This window comes from Scyliorhinus canicula, chromosome 18 (assembly GCF_902713615.1).
Source record: "Scyliorhinus canicula chromosome 18, sScyCan1.1, whole genome shotgun sequence".
NCBI classification, from domain to species: Eukaryota; Metazoa; Chordata; class Chondrichthyes; order Carcharhiniformes; family Scyliorhinidae; genus Scyliorhinus; species Scyliorhinus canicula.
This window is the reverse complement of record NC_052163.1, coordinates 2046843-2064900: the sequence shown is the minus strand read 5'-3', so window position 1 is coordinate 2064900 and position 18058 is coordinate 2046843. Positions and strand designations below refer to the sequence as shown.

Sequence of the window (18058 nt, the reverse complement as noted above, 5' to 3'; positions counted from 1 at the left end):
TTAATGGCTGTCCTGTGTATATTCTGTATTGTGTTAATGGCTGTCCTGTGTATATTCTGTACTGTGTTTATTGCTGTCCTGTGTATATTCTGTACTGTGTTAATGGCTGTCCTGTGTATATTCTGTACTGTGTTTATTGCTGTCCTGTGTATATTCTGTACTGTGTTAATGGCTGTCCTGTGTATATTCTGTATTGTGTTAATGGCTGTCCTGTGTATATTCTGTACTGTGTTTATTGCTGTCCTGTGTATATTCTGTACTGTGTTAATGGCTGTCCTGTGTATATTCTGTATTGTGTTAATGGCTGTCCTGTGTATATTCTGTACTGTGTTTATTGCTGTCCTGTGTATATTCTGTACTGTGTTAATGGCTGTCCTGTGTATATTCTGTATTGTGTTAATGGCTGTCCTGTGTATATTCTGTACTGTGTTTATTGCTGTCCTGTGTGTATTCCGGAGGGTATTAATTGCTGTCCTTTGTATATTCTGTAGTGAGTTAATTGCTGTCAAGTGTATATTCTGGAGAGTGTTAATCATTGTTCTGTGTATATCCTGGAGAGTGTCCCGGGTATATTCTGTACTGTGTTAATCGCTGTCATGTGTACAGGGCAGAAGCATAAACATGTACTACCACTGCCGAGTGTGCTGGGAGTCTGTGTGACCTTTCTCTGAACACACAGTCTGTCATGCACCCAGTATCCATACCTCGCTCATTTACAGGGAAAGTCCCAGTAAAGAATAGTGGCTGAAAAGTGGCTGGGGGTCCTGGTGGTGGCCCATTCTGTACTTGCAGCATTGGTGATGGTTTGAGAGCCTTTGGTGAGCCAGTAGCGGCAGTCTGGGAGCTGTCGGCTTCCTGGCTCCCCATGTACGGGAAGCAGGGATTTGCCAGGTAGTTGGGCAGGAACGGGAGCTCAGCTTCTCCATTAACCACAGCCTCCGAATCCTCATCAACTGCAGAGAAAGAGTAAACAACAGTGAGCACCATCTTCACCACAATAACAGCTTGCATTTAGATAGCACCTTTAATGTAGTTACACTTGCCAAGGTGCTTCTCAGCAGCATTAGCAGATACAATTTGATGCAGCTACATGAGAATATATTAGGGCAGGTAAAGAAATAAGGAAATATTTGCATTTACTAGATATAACAAAATACTTTGCAGCCGATGAAATACTTTACTGATGTAATTTACAGAATCCAGCAGCCAATTTGTGTACAAACAGCAATGTAAAAAGGACCAGGTAATTTGTGTTTGTGATCTTGATTGAGGTGGCTGTGGGATCTTTTACATTCACCTGAGGGAACAGCCAGGTCCTTGGTTTAATGCTATTTATCGGAATGTGAGACCTCTGACAGGGTAGCACTTCCTCAGTACTGCACTCAATTGTCAGCCGAGAATTTTTTCTCAAGTTCATGGAGTGCGACTTGAACCAACAACCTTCTGACTCAGAGGCGAGGGAGCTATCCTTTGAGCCACGGCTGAACGTGACCAAAAACCTGGTCAAAGAGTAAAAGCAAATTACTGCGGATGCTGGAATCTGAAACGAAAGGGAAAATGCTGGAAAATCTCAGCAAGTCTGGCAGCATCTGTAGGGAGAGAAAAGAGCCGACGTTAAACGTCGGCTGTTTTCTCTCCCTACAGATGCTGCCAGACCTGCTGAGATTTTCCAGCACTTTCCCTTTCGAACCTGGTCAAAGAGGTAGATTTTAACAAGTGTCACGAAGGAAGAGAAAGTTAGAGAGGTGGCGAGCTGCAAGGAGGAAATTCCAGAGTTTAGGATAACTGAACAGGCCAAAATTGGAAAGCACCAAGTTCTTGGAGAGATTTCCTTTAATTTATGGAATATGGGCATTGCTGACCAGGTCAGCATTTATTGTCTATCCCCCATTGCCCTTGAGAAAATGGTGGTGCGCTGTCTTCTTGAACTGCTGCAGTCAATTTGGTGTACGCTGTTAGGGAGGGACTTCAAGGATTTTGTCCCAGTGACGGTGAAGGAATAACCAATATATTTCAGAGTCAGGATGGTGAGTGACTTGGAGGGAAACCTCCAGGTGGTGGTGTTCCCAGGTATCTGCTGCCCTTGTCCTTCTAGATGGTTGTGGTCGTGGATCAGAAGATGCTGTTGAGGGAAGCTTGGTGAATTGCTGCAGTGCATATTGTGGATGGTACACACGGCTGTCACTGTGCGTGGGTGATGGAGGGAGCGATTGTTTAAGATGGTTGATAGGCTGATACTCAAGCTGGGCTGCTTTGTCCTGGATGGTGTCGAGTTTCTTGACTGCTGTTGGAGCTGCACTCACCCTGGCAAGTGGGGAGTATTCCATCACATTTCTGAATTGTGCCTTGTAGATGGTGGACAGGCTTTGGGGAGCCAGGAGTTGCTCACCACAGAATTCCCAACCTCTGGCCTACTCTTGTAGCCACAGTTTATATGGCAGATCCAGGACAGTCAATAATAATCCTCAGGATGTTAATGGGATTTCAGCAATAGTAATGCCATTGAAAATCAGGGAAACATGGCCACTGTTCATTAGACCAGGCTTCTGGATTACTTGTCCAATAACATAACCACCATGCACAATGGAGGAAGTTACAGAGATAGGGAGGATCGATACCCTGGAGAGATTTCAACACAAAATAAGTTTTGTTGTACTGGGTTCCAGAGTAAGGTCAGAGAGGGAAAAGACTGATGGATGAACATTGGGATTTGGGATGAGTTGATGTTTACAGTGAGATGGGAGGCTGTCCCTGTCAGGATATTTGACATTAGACAATAGAACACCCGAGAGATATGCAGAGATGAGAATTTCAGGGTGAAACAAAACTGAGCCAGGTAGACAGAAAACGTGGTGCACCGACTGCCAGGGTAAGAGGAAGAATAAAAGTATCAGCAAGTCACCTCCTAACAATGCGCGGATTTCCGGTTTCATGGTGAGCCGTGCTGCACTTTCCCCTTTGTTTGTGAGGATGTCTTTATCAGCCCCAGCATCAAGCAAGTCTGACACGATCTGGCCATGACCACGTTTGCAAGCCCAATGCAAACAGGTCCTGTAAGGCAAGCAACACGATCAAAGGACAGTCAACAACACAGGGCACAGAAACAACTACACAGCTCAGTAAAAGGGGAGTGTTTGTGTGGATTCGGATTGGAATGATGGTCACTCTTTCTGATAGGGAGGTGGGGTGGATCACCATCACACCATGAGTGTAAAAATAAAGAACTGAAACTAAAGATTTCCACAGTTCACGATTAGTGAACTCACTAATACTTATTGTTTTCAAACACAAGCATATGACATCCCCAGAAATAATAAACAGAGACAGTATTGGTGTGAATATTCTAGGGAAAAAGAACTTACATTTCAATAGCACAATTCACAACCCCAGGACATCACAAATCGTGCACACGTTTTAAAATGCGGTTATTAATTAGGGGCATCACAGTGCCACAGTGGTCAGCACTGCTGCCTTACAATCTCCAGGGTCCCGGGTTCAATTCCGGCCTCAGATCACTGTCTGTGCGGAGTCTGCACGTTTTCCCCGTGTCTGCGTGGGTTTCCTCCGGGTGCTCCGGTTTACTCCCACAGTCCAACCATGTGCAGGTTAGATGGATTGGCCGTGCTAAATTGCCTCTAGGTGGGGTTATGGGGATAGGTTGGGGGATTGGGTATAGGTAGGATGCTCTTTCAGAGGGTCAGTGCAGTCTAGGTGGGCCGAATGGCCTCCTTCTGCACTGTAGGGATTCTCTGAGTCAGTGCTGCCAGTTAGGAAAACAGCAACTTCATTGCAATGTTGTTTTTTGTTTTTTAAAAAATAAATTTAGAGTACCCAATTATTTATTTCCAATTCAGGGGAAATTTAGTATGGCCAATCCACCTAACCTGCACATCTTTGGGTTGTGGGGGCGAAACCCACGCAGACACGGGGAGAATGTGCAAACTCCTCACAGACAGTGACCCAGAGCCGGGATCGAACCCAGGTCCTCAGCGCCGTAGGCAGCAATGCTAACCCACTGTGCCACCGTGCTGCCCTCTTCATTGCAATGTTAACGTTAATAAACATTATTATAAATTAGCGCCCAGCAAGCGATCACAAACATCAATACTGACCAGCGCACAAATTAGGAGGAGGGGGCCACTCTGCCCCTCGAGTCTGCTCCGCCATTCAATAAGATCGTGGCTAATCTGATTGTAACCTCAACCCCACATTCCTGCCGACCTCCAATAACCTTTCACCCCTCCCCGCTTGTTAATGAAGAATCTATCTCGCTCTGCCTTAAAAATATTCAAAGATTTTGCTTCCACCGCCTTTTGAGGGAAAGAGAGTTCCGAACACTCACCCCCCTCAGACAAAAGATTTTTCCTCATCTCTGTCTGAAATGGTTTAAAAACAGTGACCTCTAGTTCTAGATTTTCTCACAAGTTGAAGCATTCTTTTCACATCCATCGTACCAAGGCCCTTGAGAATCTTATCTGTCTCAATCAAGTTGCCTCTTACTCTTCTATTCTAAACTCTAGCAGATACAAGTCTAACCTGTCCAACCTTTCCTCCGAAGGCAATCCCCCATTCTAGGTATCAATCTGGTAAACCTTCTTTGAACTGCTTCCAATGCATTTACGCCCTTCCTTAAATAAGGTGATCAATACTGTACACAGTACTCCAGGTGTGTTTCCAGCAATAACTGAAGCATCATCTCCCTATTTTTAGTTAGTTTTCCTAATTACTTGCTGTACCTGTACACTAGCCTTTTGTGATTTATACACTGTTACGCCACCCTGGGCCAGAGCACGGTCAATACCAGCTCACAGGCCCCAGTGTCACAACACAAGTAAATTAACCAATAAATCTTATAAAAATTGCTGAAATCTTTGGCCCTTGGCTGCCCAATAATTACAGTCACCAGGTTTGTAAGTTACATCACAATTACTGTTTATTTATAAAAGGTAAAATATGCAGTAACTGAAACCGAGTAACAAGCTAACTTACTGCCCCCTTTCCCCACCCTCTACCCACACACACAACACAATCACAAAGGGGGAAGGGGGAAATAATAAGGATGAGGATCAAAAGATAAGGAGTCTTTGCTTCCAATGGTGGTTCTGTAGCAGGCTTTCCTCACAGCAAGCTGGGTGATCAAAGCCTCTGGTTTATAGTTGGTGCAGATCTTCCTTGCAGAGCCATTCATTTAGCATGGTACGTAGAGGAAGCAAGCCTTCTGGAGAGTCACTTTAGTTCTTATTAAACTGGGCCTTCAACTTGAAGTTTCACATTCAGGCCTATTATTTTCTTCAGACACATTTCCTGACATCAAACCCTGCTTCGAGCCCACGGTTCGACTTCAAGTCTTTACAGTTCCAAGAGAATGGCACCCAGACCTACTGGAGAGAGAAAATCACTTCTCAGTGGCCTTATGGAGAGAGTTTAGCTGGATCGTTTGGACAGAATTAGTCGGAATCTTCCACCCAGACTGCAGAATCAAAGTGAAACTAAAACGGAACCTGGTGGCCCTCAGAAACATTCCAGTCGATAATATCCAATCACCACCCGTTACTGGGCAGATCACCAGCCACATCAATCAATCCGGGTCAGTATAAAACAGCACAGCCTTCCCGATCTTCCTGTTTGAATTAAAGGCACAGACTGCTTTGCCTTAAAGGCACAGACTGCTTTGCCTTAAAGTCACAGGTCCATTAAACAGCCATGGATCAAAAATGTAACAGCAGAAATAAAAAAAAGGGAAAATAAGGGAATAGTCATGGAATAAACAAGAAAAAAGGACCCTTACCACACCCAGGTCCCTCTGCACCATGAATGTTTCACCATTGAAATATAAGCTTCATTTGTATTCTCCCTGACAGAATGGACCATTTCATATTTTCCCACATTATACTCCATTGGTCATTCATTTAATCTACCTTTATATCCCTTTGTAGAAAGTGTTAAAGTTTTGAGTCTGAGAGACTCTTCTTCAGACTCTTCCCAAAACTCTCCTGGTCACCGTTAGTTGTCACGGAGGGGTGTTGTGGAGGGGGGGGGAGCGTTAGTGGGCGGGGGGTGTTTGTTGGGGTCTTTTTGGTTCAGGTGGGGGGGGGGGTGGAGGGTTGCAGGTAGTTTATGATCATTTTGCATAAAATTGAAAAAGCTGCATAAAAATACTTTTTGTTTTAAACTCTTGTTTCCCTCTCCACAGACCTGCTGAGTTTTCCCAGCATTTTCAGTTTTTATTTCAGATTTCCAGCATCTGCAGTATATTGCTTTGATATCCCTTTGTAGCTTCCATATGTCCTCTTCACAACTTACTTTCTTACCTATCCTATCTTTGTGTTTTCAATAAATCCAGCAGCAATATATTCTGCCTCTTCCTCCAAGTCATTTATAAAAATTGTTACAGGGTTGAGGCCCCAGCACTGATTGCTGTGGCACATCACTCGTTACATCCAGACAACCAGAAAAAACATTTATGAAATTAAATGAAAATCGCTTATTGTCACGAGTAGACTTCAATGAAGTTACTGTGAAAAGCCCCCAGTCGCCACATTCCGGTGCCTGTCCGGCGAGGCTGGTACGGGAATCGAACCGTGCTGCTGGCCTGCTTGGTCTGCTTTAAAAGCCAGCGATTTAGCCGAATGAGCTAAACCAGCCCCTTATGCTTACTCTGTTTCCCGTTAAGCAGCCCATCATCTGTCCATGCCAATATGTTACCCCCTACACCATGAGCTTCAGTTTTCCACACAAACCTTTAATGTGGCACATTATCAAATGCCTTCTGGAAATCTAAGTACGTTACATCCACCGGTTCCCCTTTATCCACAGCACAATCTACTTCTTCAAAAAACTTCAATAAGTTGTTTAAACATGATTTCCCTTTGACTCTGCCTGATTACCGTGAATATATCCAAAGGAGTTAATTTGCAATTTTCCAATTTAATGGAACGAGGATATAGGGTGTTGGTGAGGCCACATCTGGAGTATTGTGTCCAGTTTTGGTCTCCTTATTTGAGGAAAAATGTGGTGGCATTGGAGGCAGTTCAGAGGAGGTTCACCAGATTGATTCCAGGGATGAAAGGGTTGACGTTTTGGGAGAGATTAAACAGTTTGGGTTTATACTCGTTGGAGTTTAGAAGAATGAGAGGGGATCTGTTCGAGGTACATAAAATACTAAAAGGGATTAATAAAGTAAAGGTAGACCAAATGTTCCTCCTTGTGGGGCAATCTAGAACCAGAGGCCATGGATATACGTTGAGAGGCGGGAGATTTAGAACTGAGATGAGGAGGAACTACTTCTCGCAGAGGGTGGTGAATTTGTGGAACTCGCTGCCCCATAGTGCGGTGGAATCAGTTATTAAATGGTTTCAAGAAGGGTTCAAGGAGGGCAGCACAGTGGTGCAGTGGTTAGCACTAGGGTTCGAATCCCAGCTCTGGGTCACTGTCTGTGTGGAGTTTGCACATTCTCCCCGTGTCTGCGTGGGTTTCACCCCCACAACCCAAAAAGATGTGGTTAGGTGGATTGGCCACGCTAAATTGCCCCTTAATTGGAAAAAATAATAATTGGGTACTCTAAATTTTTTTTTTAAATGGGTTAAAGGGTTATGGCGAGCAGACGGGGAGATAGATTTGAGACCAGGAAGAGATCAGCGATGATTTAGTTGAATGGCGGAGCAAGCTCGGAGGGCTGAATTGCCTACGTCTGCTCCTATGTCCCTAGAATCTAGAGAATTTTGGAAAATTAAAATTAATGCATCAAGAATCTCACCAGCTCCTCCCTCCCTCCATTTCCTGATTCACAGGTATTTCTGGGATGCAGCTTGTGTTAAGGAATGGGTTAAGAAGCATTCCAATTAGATGCCTCATTGATCCAATAATTGGCACTGATATGTAAAGAGGCCCCAGGTGGCCTTTGGAGCATGTGAGGTGATGATGGTGCAGTGTGTGTTCAAGGAAAAGTAATGGTGTTTGGGAAAAGGAGCAGAGCTCCTGACTCTACTCCACAGCAGCCAGATGCTAACAACTTGTATCCTCTATTGTGAAAACAGTTGCAAAATACCAGTTCAATTAATCAGCCATCTCCTTAGTTTCCATTATTAATTCCCCAGACTTACTTTCTATAGGATTAATGCTCACTTTTTTTGTATCTATGAAAACTCTGTCTTTATATTTCCAGCTAGCTTTCTCTCTGTTTGATTTTTATATTCTTTCTATCTTCTGATCTTTGCACAATTATAAGCTTTTTCTTTAAGTTTGATACTACCTGTAACTTTTTTAGTTAACCACTGATGGTGGATCCTCCCCTTGAAATTTTTCTACCTTGTTGGAATGTATCTATCTGTCTATTCTGAAATATCCCCTTAAATGTCCAACACTGCATCTCTGTGGACCTATCCTTAACCTAATTTGCCTGTTCACTTTAGCCAGCTCTGCTTTCATGCCCTTGCAATTGCCCTTACTTCAGTTTCAAATACTATTCTTAGACCCACTCCTCTCTTCCCCAAAACAAATGTAAAATTCAAACATGTTGTGACCGCTGATATTTGGGGTGCCTTCACTAAGGGTGGCACGGTAGTGGTTAGCACTATTGCTTCACAGCGCCAGGGTCCCAGGTTCGATTCCTGGCTTGGGTCACTGTCTGTGTGGAGTCTGCACGTTCTCCCCATGACTGTGTGGGTTTCCTCCGGGTGCTCCGGTTTCCTCCCACAAGTCCCGAAAGATGTGCTGTTGGACATTCTGAATTCACCCTCTGTGTACCCAAATGTGGCGACTTGGGGCTTTCCACAGTAACTTCATTGCAGTGTGAATGTAAGCCTACTTGTGACAATAAAGGTTGTATTATGTCCAAACTCCACACAGACAGTCACCCAAGGCTGGAATTGAACTCGGGTAATTAATGAATTTGAGGTAATTAATTAATCATATCTCGTTGCACAATACCAAATCTAGCAAAGCCCTTTGCTTGGCTCCAGAATATGCTGTTCTAAGAAACTATCACGGAAACATTTTATAAACTCCTCATTCACGCTACCTTTGCCCATCTGATTATCCCAGTCTATATGTAGATGCAAATCCCCCATGATTATTGCCATACCTTTCTTTGTAACCCATCCTGCCATGTGGTTACTGTTCGGGGTGGGTGTACACCATTACCATAAGTGATTTCTTACCTTTAATGTTTCTCAACTCCACCCAAACCGCTTCTACATCCTGGTTTGGTGAACTCAGGTCATCCCTCTATATTGTACTGATACCATCATTCATTAACCGAGCTACCTCTTCCCCTTTTCATGGCTTTGTGTCCGTCCTAAATGTAACGTGCCTCTCAATTTTAAGTTCTTTATTTAGGTCATCCTGCAGCTATGCCTCTATATTGACTATCAGATTGTACTTATTTATTTATATTTGAGCCTTCTGTTCTCTTTAATTTACCAAATCTTTCCCAATTTGATCCCTTGCCCCACTATTCAGATTAAAAGCTTCTGCTTCTCCATGTATGTGGCGCTGGTCCCAGCAGGGTTCCGGTGAAGATCATCCCAAGAGTACTATTCCCACTTTCCCCTGTGTCGGTGCCAGTGACTCATGAACAAAAACAGATAAGTGTTCCTGTGGTCACAAACAAGACTCCAGGATGGTGCGTCGCCTCCCTGGTGCGTTGCCTCCCTGGTGCTAAGATCAAAGATGCCTCGGAGCAGATACAGGACATTCTGGAGGGGGAGGGCGATCGGTCGGTGGTCGTGGTACACATCGATACCAACTACATAGGTAAAAAAAGGGGCAAGGTCCGAAATGCAAAACATACGGAATTAGGAAGCAAGTTGAAAAATTGGACCTTAAAGATAGTGTTCGAAGGATTACTACCAGTGCTACGTGCTAGTCAGAGTAGAAATAGCAGGATATATTGGAAGAATACGAGATGGTGTCAGGGGGAGGGTTTCAGTTTCCTGGGACATTGGGACCGGTTCTGCGGGAAGTGGGACCTGTACAAACTGGACAGGTTACACCTGGGCAGGACCTGGGACTGATGTCCTAGGGGGGTCATTTGCGAGTGTGATAGGTGAGGATTTAAACTAGAATTATCAGGGGGGTGGGCACCTCAGCAGGGTGACAAGGGCAAGAGAAGCGGGGACAGTAATTGTCGTGGAAATTATAATAAAGACAGATTCTTCGAGGTTCGATTTAAGGAAATTTATTTGCACAAATATTTGCGGAGAGAGGAATAGTCTGGCTGCATAGCCATTCCACATCACTCTGAGTTATACACTTGAAAACTATTATATTTATAGTGTCAAATAAACAACTTTGAAGAGATAAATATCAATGTTTTGCGCCTTGGTTTAAAAACAACTTGAGTGTTCATTTTGTTGTCCTTCAGAAGAACAACTTATCATAATAAGGCCGAGTCAAAATATTAAGCAGTATTTTGTTCACGATACCTCACCTACTTATTTCAGTTCAAAAGCAATGTTAAACTATAGTGAAGCATTACCCGGCATGCGTCCAAGTGGGCAACTCATTGACTTCCCTTCCACACCCTCTGACAGTGCGGCACTCCCTCGGTACTGACCCTCCAACAGTGCAGCGCACCCTCAGTGCTGGCCCTATGACAGTGCAGCACTCACTCAGTACTGACCCTCTGACAGTGCAGCACTCCCTCAGTACTGACCCTCTGACAGTGTGGTACTCCCTCAGTACTGACCCTCTGACAGTATAGCACTCCCTCAGTACTGACCCTCTGACAGTGGGGCACTCCCTCAGTACTGACCCTCTGACAGTGCAGCGCTCCCTCAGTACTGACCCTCTGACAGTGCGGCCTCCCTCAGTACTGACCCTCTGACAGTGCAGCTCCCTCAGTACTGACCCTCTGACAGTGCGGCACTCCCTCAGTACTGACCCTCTGGCAGTGCAGCGCTCCCTCAGTACTGACCCTCTGACAGTGCAGCGCTCCCTCAGTACTGACCCTCTGACAGTGCAGCACTCCCTCAGTACTGACCCTCTGACAGTGCAGCACTCCCTCAGTACTGACTCTCTGACAGTGCGGCACTCCCTCAGTACTGACCATCTGACAGTGCGGCTCCCTCAGTACTGACCCTCTGACAGTGCAGCACTCCCTCAGTACCGACCCTCTGACAGTGCGGCACTCCCTCAGTACTGACCCTCTGACAGTGCAGCGCTCCCTCAGTACTGACCCTCTGACAGTGCGGCCTTCCTCAGTACTGACCCTCTGACAGTGCAGCTCCCTCAGTACTGACCCTCTGACAGTGCAGCACTCCCTCAGTACTGACCCTCTGACAGTGCAGCACTCCCTCAGTACTGACCCTCTGACAGTGCAGCACTCCCTCAGTACTGACTCTCTGACAGTGCGGCACTCCCTCAGTACTGACCCTCTGACAGTGCGGCACTCCCTCAGTACTGACCCTCGGACAGTGCAGCACTCCCTCAGTACTGACCCTCTGACAGTGCGGCACTCCCTCAGTACTGACCCTCTGGCAGTGCAGCACTCCCTCAGTACTGACCCTCTGACAGTGCGGCACTCCCTCAGTACTGACCCTCTGACAGTGCGGCACTCACTCAGTACTGACCCTCTGACAGTGCGGCTCCCTCAGTACTGACCCTCTGACAGTACAGCACTACCTCAGTATTGACCCTCTGACAGTGCAGCTCTCCCTCAGTACTGACCCTCTGACAGAGCAGCACTCCCTCAGTACTGACCATCTGACAGTGCGGCTCCCTCAGTACTGACCCTCTGACAGTGCAGCACTCCCTCAGTACCGACCCTCTGACAGTGCGGCACTCCCTCAGTACTGACCCTCTGACAGTGCAGCACTCCCTCAGTACTGACCCTCTGACAGTGCGGCACTCCCTCAGTACTGACCCTCTGACAGTGCGGCACTCCCTCAGTACTGACCCTCTGACAGTGCAGCACTCCCTCAGTACTGACCCTCTGACAGTGCAGCACTCCCTCAGTACTGACCCTCTGACAGTGCGGCACTCCCTCAGTACTGACCCTCTGACAGTGCGGCACGCCCTCAGTACTGACCCTCTGACAGTGCAGCACTCCCTCAGTACTGAGCCTCTGACAGTGCGGCACTCCCTCAGTACTGACCCTCTGACAGTGCAGCACTCCCTCAGTACTGAGCCTCTGACAGGGCGGCACTCCCTCAGTACTGACCCTCTGACAGTGCGGCACTCCCTCAGTACTGACCCTCTGACAGTGCAGCACTCCCTCAGTACTGAGCCTCTGACAGTGCGGCACTCCCTCAGTACTGACCCTCTGACAGTGCAGCACTCCCTCAGTACTGACCCTCTGACAGTGCAGCACTCCCTCAGTACTGACCCTCTGACAGTGCAGCACTCCCTCAGTACTGACCCTCTGACAGTGCAGCACTCCCTCAGTACTGACCCTCTGACAGTGCAGCTCCCTCAGTACTGACCCTCTGACAGTCCAGCACTCCCTCAGTACTGACCCTCTGACAGTGCAGCACTCCCTCAGTACTGACCCTCTGACAGTGCAGCTCCCTCAGTACTGACCCTCTGACAGTCCAGCACTCCCTCAGTACTGACCCTCTGACAGTGCAGCACTCCCTCAGTACTGACCCTCTGACAGTGCGCAGCTCCCTCAGTACTGACCCTCTGACAGTCCAGCACTCCCTTCAGTACATGACCCTCTGACAGTGCGGCACTCCCTCAGTACTGACCCTCTGACAGTGCGGCACTCCCTCAGTACTGACCCTCTGACAGTGCGGCACTCCCTCAGTACTGACCCTCTGACAGTGCGGCACTCCCTCAGTACTGACCCTCTGACAGTGCGGCACTCCCTCAGTACTGACCCTCTGACAGTGCGGCACTCCCTCAGTACTGACCCTCTGACAGTGCAGCACTCCCTCAGTACTGACCCTCTGACAGTGCGGCTCCCTCAGTACTGACCCTCTGACAGTGCAGCACTCCCTCAGTACTGACCCTCTGACAGTGCGGCACTCCCTCAGTACTGACCCTCTGACAGTGCGGCTCCCTCAGTACTGACCCTCTGACAGTGCAGCACTCCCTCAGTACTGACCCTCTGACAGTGCGGCACTCCCTCAGTACTGACCCTCTGACAGTGCGGCACTCCCTCAGTACTGACCCTCTGACAGTGCGGCACTCCCTCAGTACTGACCCTCTGACAGTGCGGCACTCCCCTCAGTACTGACCCTCTGACAGTGCGGCACTCCCTTAGTACTGACCCTCTGACAGAGCAGCACTCCCTCAGTACTGACCCTCTGACAGTGCGGCACTCCCTCAGTACTGACCCTCTGACAGTGCGGCACTCCCTCAGTACTGACCCTCTGACAGTGCGGCACTCCCTTAGTACTGACCCTCTGACAGTGCAGCTCCCTCAGTACTGACCCTCTGACAGTGCAGCGCTCCCTCAGTACTGACCCTCTGACAGAGCAGCTCCCTCAGTACTGACCCTCTGACAGTGCAGAGCTCCCTCAGTACTGACCCTCTGACAGAGCAGCACTCCCTCAGTACTGACCCTCTGACAGAGCAGCACTCCCTCAGTACTGACCCTCTGACAGTGCAGCACTCCCTCAGTACTGACCCTCTGACAGTGCGGCACTCCCTCAGTACTGACCCTCTGACAGTGCGGCACTCCCTCAGTACTGACCCTCTGACAGAGCAGCTCCCTCAGTACTGACCCTCTGACAGTGCAGCACTCCCTCAGTACTGACCCTCTGACAGTGCAGCACTCCCTCAGTACTGACCCTCTGACAGAGCAGCTCCCTCAGTACTGACCCTCTGACAGTGCAGCACTCCCTCAGTACTGACCCTCTGACAGTGCAGCACTCCCTCAGTACTGACCCTCTGACAGAGCAGCTCCCTCAGTACTGACCCTCTGACAGTGCGGCACTCCCTCAGTACTGACCCTCTGACAGTGCAGCGCTCCCTCAGTACTGACCCTCTGACAGAGCAGCTCCCTCAGTACTGACCCTCTGACAGTGCGGCACTCCCTCAGTACTGACCCTCTGACAGTGCAGCACTCCCTCAGTACTGACCCTCTGACAGTGCGGCACTCCCTCAGTACTGACTCTCTGACAGTGCGGCACTCCCTCAGTACTGACCCTCTGACAGTGCAGCACTCCCTCAGTACTGACCCTCTGACAGTGCAGCACTCCCTCAGTACTGACCCTCTGACAGTGCGGCACTCCCTCAGTACTGACTCTCTGACAGTGCGGCACTCCCTCAGTACTGACCCTCTGACAGTGCAGCACTCCCTCAGTACTGACCCTCTGACAGTGCGGCATTCCCTCAGTACTGACCCTCTGACAGTGCGGCACTCCCTCAGTACTGACCCTCTGACAGTGCAGCACTCCCTCAGTACTGACCCTCTGACAGAGCAGCTCCCTCAGTACTGACCCTCTGACAGTGCCGCACTCCCTCAGTACTGACCCTCTGACAGTGCAGCACTCCCTCAGTACTGACCCTCTGACAGTGCGGCACTCCCTCAGTACTGACCCTCTGACAGTGCGGCATTCCCTCAGTACTGACCCTCTGACAGAGCAGCTCCCTCAGTACCTGCGGGTTTTCACTTACCAGCCGTTCACCGGGTTTTGTCCGTTCACTCGGGCCCCGCGGCCCAGCAGCTCCCGCATGGACAGCAGGTCCCCGATACTCGAGGCCTCCCTGAGCCTCTCATCCAACTCAACTTGGGAATCGGCCGCCATCGATACCAGAGCTGAGCCCGCCCCCCAGGCGCCAGCCCCGCCCCCCGGGCGCCAGCCCCGCCCCCCGGGCGCCAGCCCCGCCCCCCGGACGCCAGCCCCGCCCCCCGGGCGCCAGCCCCGCCTCCCGGACGCCAGCCCCGCCTCCCCGGCGCCAGCCCCGCCACCCAGGCGCCAGCCCCGCCCCCCAGGCGCCAGCCCCGCCCCCCCAGGCGCCAGCCCCGCCCCCCCAGGCGCCAGCCCCGCCCCCCAGGCGCCAGCCCCGCCCCCCCGGCCGCCAGCCCCGCGCCCCCGGGAACCAGGCCCGCCAGCCCCGCCCCCTAGGCGCCAACCCCGCCCCCGGGCGCCAGCCCCGCCCCCCGGGCGCCAGCCCCGCCCCCCGGGCGCCAGCCCCGCCCCCCGGGCGCCAGCCCCGCCTCCCGGACGCCAGCACCATCCCCCGGAGCCACAAACGCCCCCAACGGCGCAGTGCCCCGCCCGGGGGAGCCAGGCCCGTCAACCGAATGCCTGCTCCGCCCCCTGGCGCTGTTCCCACTGCCGGGTACCGGCTCGGCCCCTGACGCCAGCCCCGCCCCCGGGTGCCAGCTCCGCCCCTGACGCCAGCCCCGCCCCCGGGTGCCAGCTCAGCCCCTGACGCCAGCCCCGCCCCCGGGTGCCAGCTCCGCCCCTGACGCCAGCCCCGCCCCCGGGTGCCAGCTCCGCCCCTGACGCCAGCCCCGCCCCCCGGTGCAAGCTCCGCCCCTGACGCCAGCCCCGCCCCCGGGTGCAAGCCCTGCCCATGACGTCATACCCCAGCCGCCATGCGCCAGGCCCGCACCATGGCGCTGTGCCCGCCCCCGGGTGCCAGCCCCGCCCCTTGCGCCGTGCCCCGCCCCCCGGGCGCCAGCCCCGCCTCCCGGACACCAGTCCCGCCCCCGGTCGCTGACCTCGCCCACAGGGCGTTAGCTTCGTCCATTATGCTGACCCCGCCTCCCGGACGCCAGCCCCGCCCCCCGGAGCCACAAACGCTCCCAACGGCGCAGTGCGCCGCCCGGGGGAGCCAGACCCGTCAACCGAGCGCCTGCTCCGCCCCCTGGCGCTGTTCCCACCCCCGTGTGCCAGCTCCGCCCCTGACGCCAGCCCCGCCCCCGGGTGCCAGCTCCGCCCCTGACGCCAGCCCCGCCCCCGGGTTGCAGCCCCGCCCCCGGGTGCCGGCTCCGCCCCTGACGCCAGCCCCGCCCCCGGGTGCAAGCCCTGCCCATGGCGTCATCCCCCAGCTGCCAGGCGCCAGCCCCGAACCATGGCGCTGTGCCCGCCCCTGGCAGCCAGCCCCGCCCCTTGCGCCGTGCCCCGCCCCTTGCGCCGTGCCCCGCCCCTCGCGCGCCAGCCCCGCCTCCCGGACACCTGTCCCGCCCCCGGTCGCTGACCTCGCCCCCAGGGCGTTAGCCCCGCCCATTATGCTGACCCCGCCTCCCGGGCGCCAGCCTCGTCCGTTTGACCATGACCCTGGGCGTTAGCCCCGCCCCTAATGCTGACCCCTCCCCCGCTGGTCCCGCCCCCTGAAGCTCTGCCGTCCCACCGCTGACCCATGCTCCCAAGCGCCAGCCCCGCCCCCTGGCGCTTGACGCCATTTCCGGACGCCACCCACGTCCCATTGCCCTGCACCAAGCCCCCGAGCGCTAACCCCGCCCCTTGTGGGCTGAGCGGGACAGGGGCCCCAGTGGGTGCAGTAACTGTGCAGGGTGGGCTGAGCGGGACAGGGGCCCAGTGGGTGCAGTAACTGTGCAGGGTGGGCCTGGGGCCCCAGTGGGTGCAGTAACTGTGCAGGGTGGGCCTGGGGCCCCAGTGGGTGCAGTAACTGTGCAGGGTGGGCCTGGGGCCCAGTGGGTGCAGTAACTGTGCAGGGTGGGCTGAGCGGTACAGGGGCCCCAGTGGGTGCAGTAACTGTGCAGGGTGGGCCTGGGGCCCCAGTGGGTGCAGTAACTGTGCAGGGTGGGCCTGGGGCCTCAGTGGGTGCAGTAACTGTGCAGGGTGGGCCTGGGGCCCCAGTGGGTGCAGTAACTGTGCAGGGTGGGCCTGGGGCCCCAGTGGGTGCAGTAACTGTGCAGGGTGGGCTGAGCCGGCCTGGGGCCCCAGTGGGTGCAGTAACTGTGCAGGGTGGGCTGAGCCGGCCTGGGGCCCCAGTGGGTGCAGTAACTGTGCAGGGTGGGCTGAGCGGGACAGGGGCCCCAGTGGGTGCAGTAACTGTGCAGGGTGGGCTGAGCGGGACAGGGGCCCCAGTGGGTGCAGTAACTGTGCAGGGTGGGCTGAGCGGGACAGGGGCCCCAGTGGGTGCAGTAACTGTGCAGGGTGGGCTGAGCGGTACAGGGCCCCCAGTGGGTGCAGTAACTGTGCAGGGTGGGCTGAGCGGGCCTGGGGCCCCAGTGGGTGCAGTAACTGTGCAGGGTGGGCTGAGCGGGACAGGGGCCCCAGTGGGTGCAGTAACTGTGCAGGGTGGGCTGAGCGGGCCTGGGGCCCAGTGGGTGCAGTAACTGCAGGGTGGGCCTGGGGCCCCAGTGGGTGCAGTAACTGTGCAGGGTGGGCTGAGCGGGACAGGGGCCCCAGTGGGTGCAGTAACTGTGCAGGGTGGGCTGAGCGGGACAGGGGCCCCAGTGGGTGCAGTAACTGTGCAGGGTGGGCTGAGCGGGACAGGGGCCCCAGTGGGTGCAGTAACTGTGCAGGGTGGGCTGAGCGGGACAGGGGCCCAGTGGGTGCAGTAACTGTGCAGGGTGGGCTGGACAGGCCTGGGGCCCAGTGGGGGCAGTAACTGTGCAGGGTGGGCTGAGCGGGACAGGGGCCCCAGTGGGTGCAGTAACTGTGCAGGGTGGGCTGAGCGGGCCTGGGGCCCAGTGGGTGCAGTAACTGCAGGGTGGGCCTGGGGCCCCAGTGGGTGCAGTAACTGCAGGGTGGGCCTGGGGCCCCAGTGGGTGCAGTAACTGTGCAGGATGGGCTGAGTGGGCCTGAGGCCCCAGTGGGTGCAGTAACTGTGCAGGGTGGGCTGAGCGGGACAGGGGACCCAGTGGGTGCAGTAACTGTGCAGGGTGGGCTGAGCAGCCCTGAGGCCCCAGTGGGTGCAGTAACTGTGCAGGGTGGGCTGAGCGGGACAGGGGCCCCATTGGGTGCAGTAACTGTGCAGGGTGGGCTGAGCGGTACAGGGGCCCCAGTGGGTGCAGTAACTGTGCAGGGTGGGCTGAGCAGCCCTGAGGCCCCAGTGGGTGCAGTAACTGTGCAGGGTGGGCTGAGCGGGACAGGGGCCCCAGTGGGTGCAGTAACTGTGCAGGGTGGGCCTGGGGCCCCAGTGGGTGCAGTAACTGTGCAGGGTGGGCCTGGGGCCCCAGTGGATGCAGTAA

The 18058-nt window shown here is 53.1% G+C and overlaps 1 protein-coding gene across 3 annotated transcripts in view; it reads right to left on the bottom strand.

The window, feature by feature from the left end:
* The window catches only part of ankrd40 (ankyrin repeat domain 40), a 41653-nt gene extending 26936 nt beyond the window's left edge, over window positions 1-14717 (bottom strand). For all 3 annotated transcript variants that reach the window (XM_038777753.1, XM_038777754.1, XM_038777756.1), the window contains exons 1-3: window positions 14563-14717; window positions 2903-3051; window positions 705-953 (exon numbers count right to left, since the gene is read on the bottom strand). In XM_038777753.1, the coding sequence (XP_038633681.1) occupies window positions 705-953; window positions 2903-3051; window positions 14563-14693 (529 nt within the window). In that variant the 5' untranslated portion in view covers window positions 14694-14717. The remainder of the gene's footprint in view (window positions 1-704; window positions 954-2902; window positions 3052-14562) is intronic.
* Between the last annotated feature and the right edge of the window lie 3341 nt (window positions 14718-18058).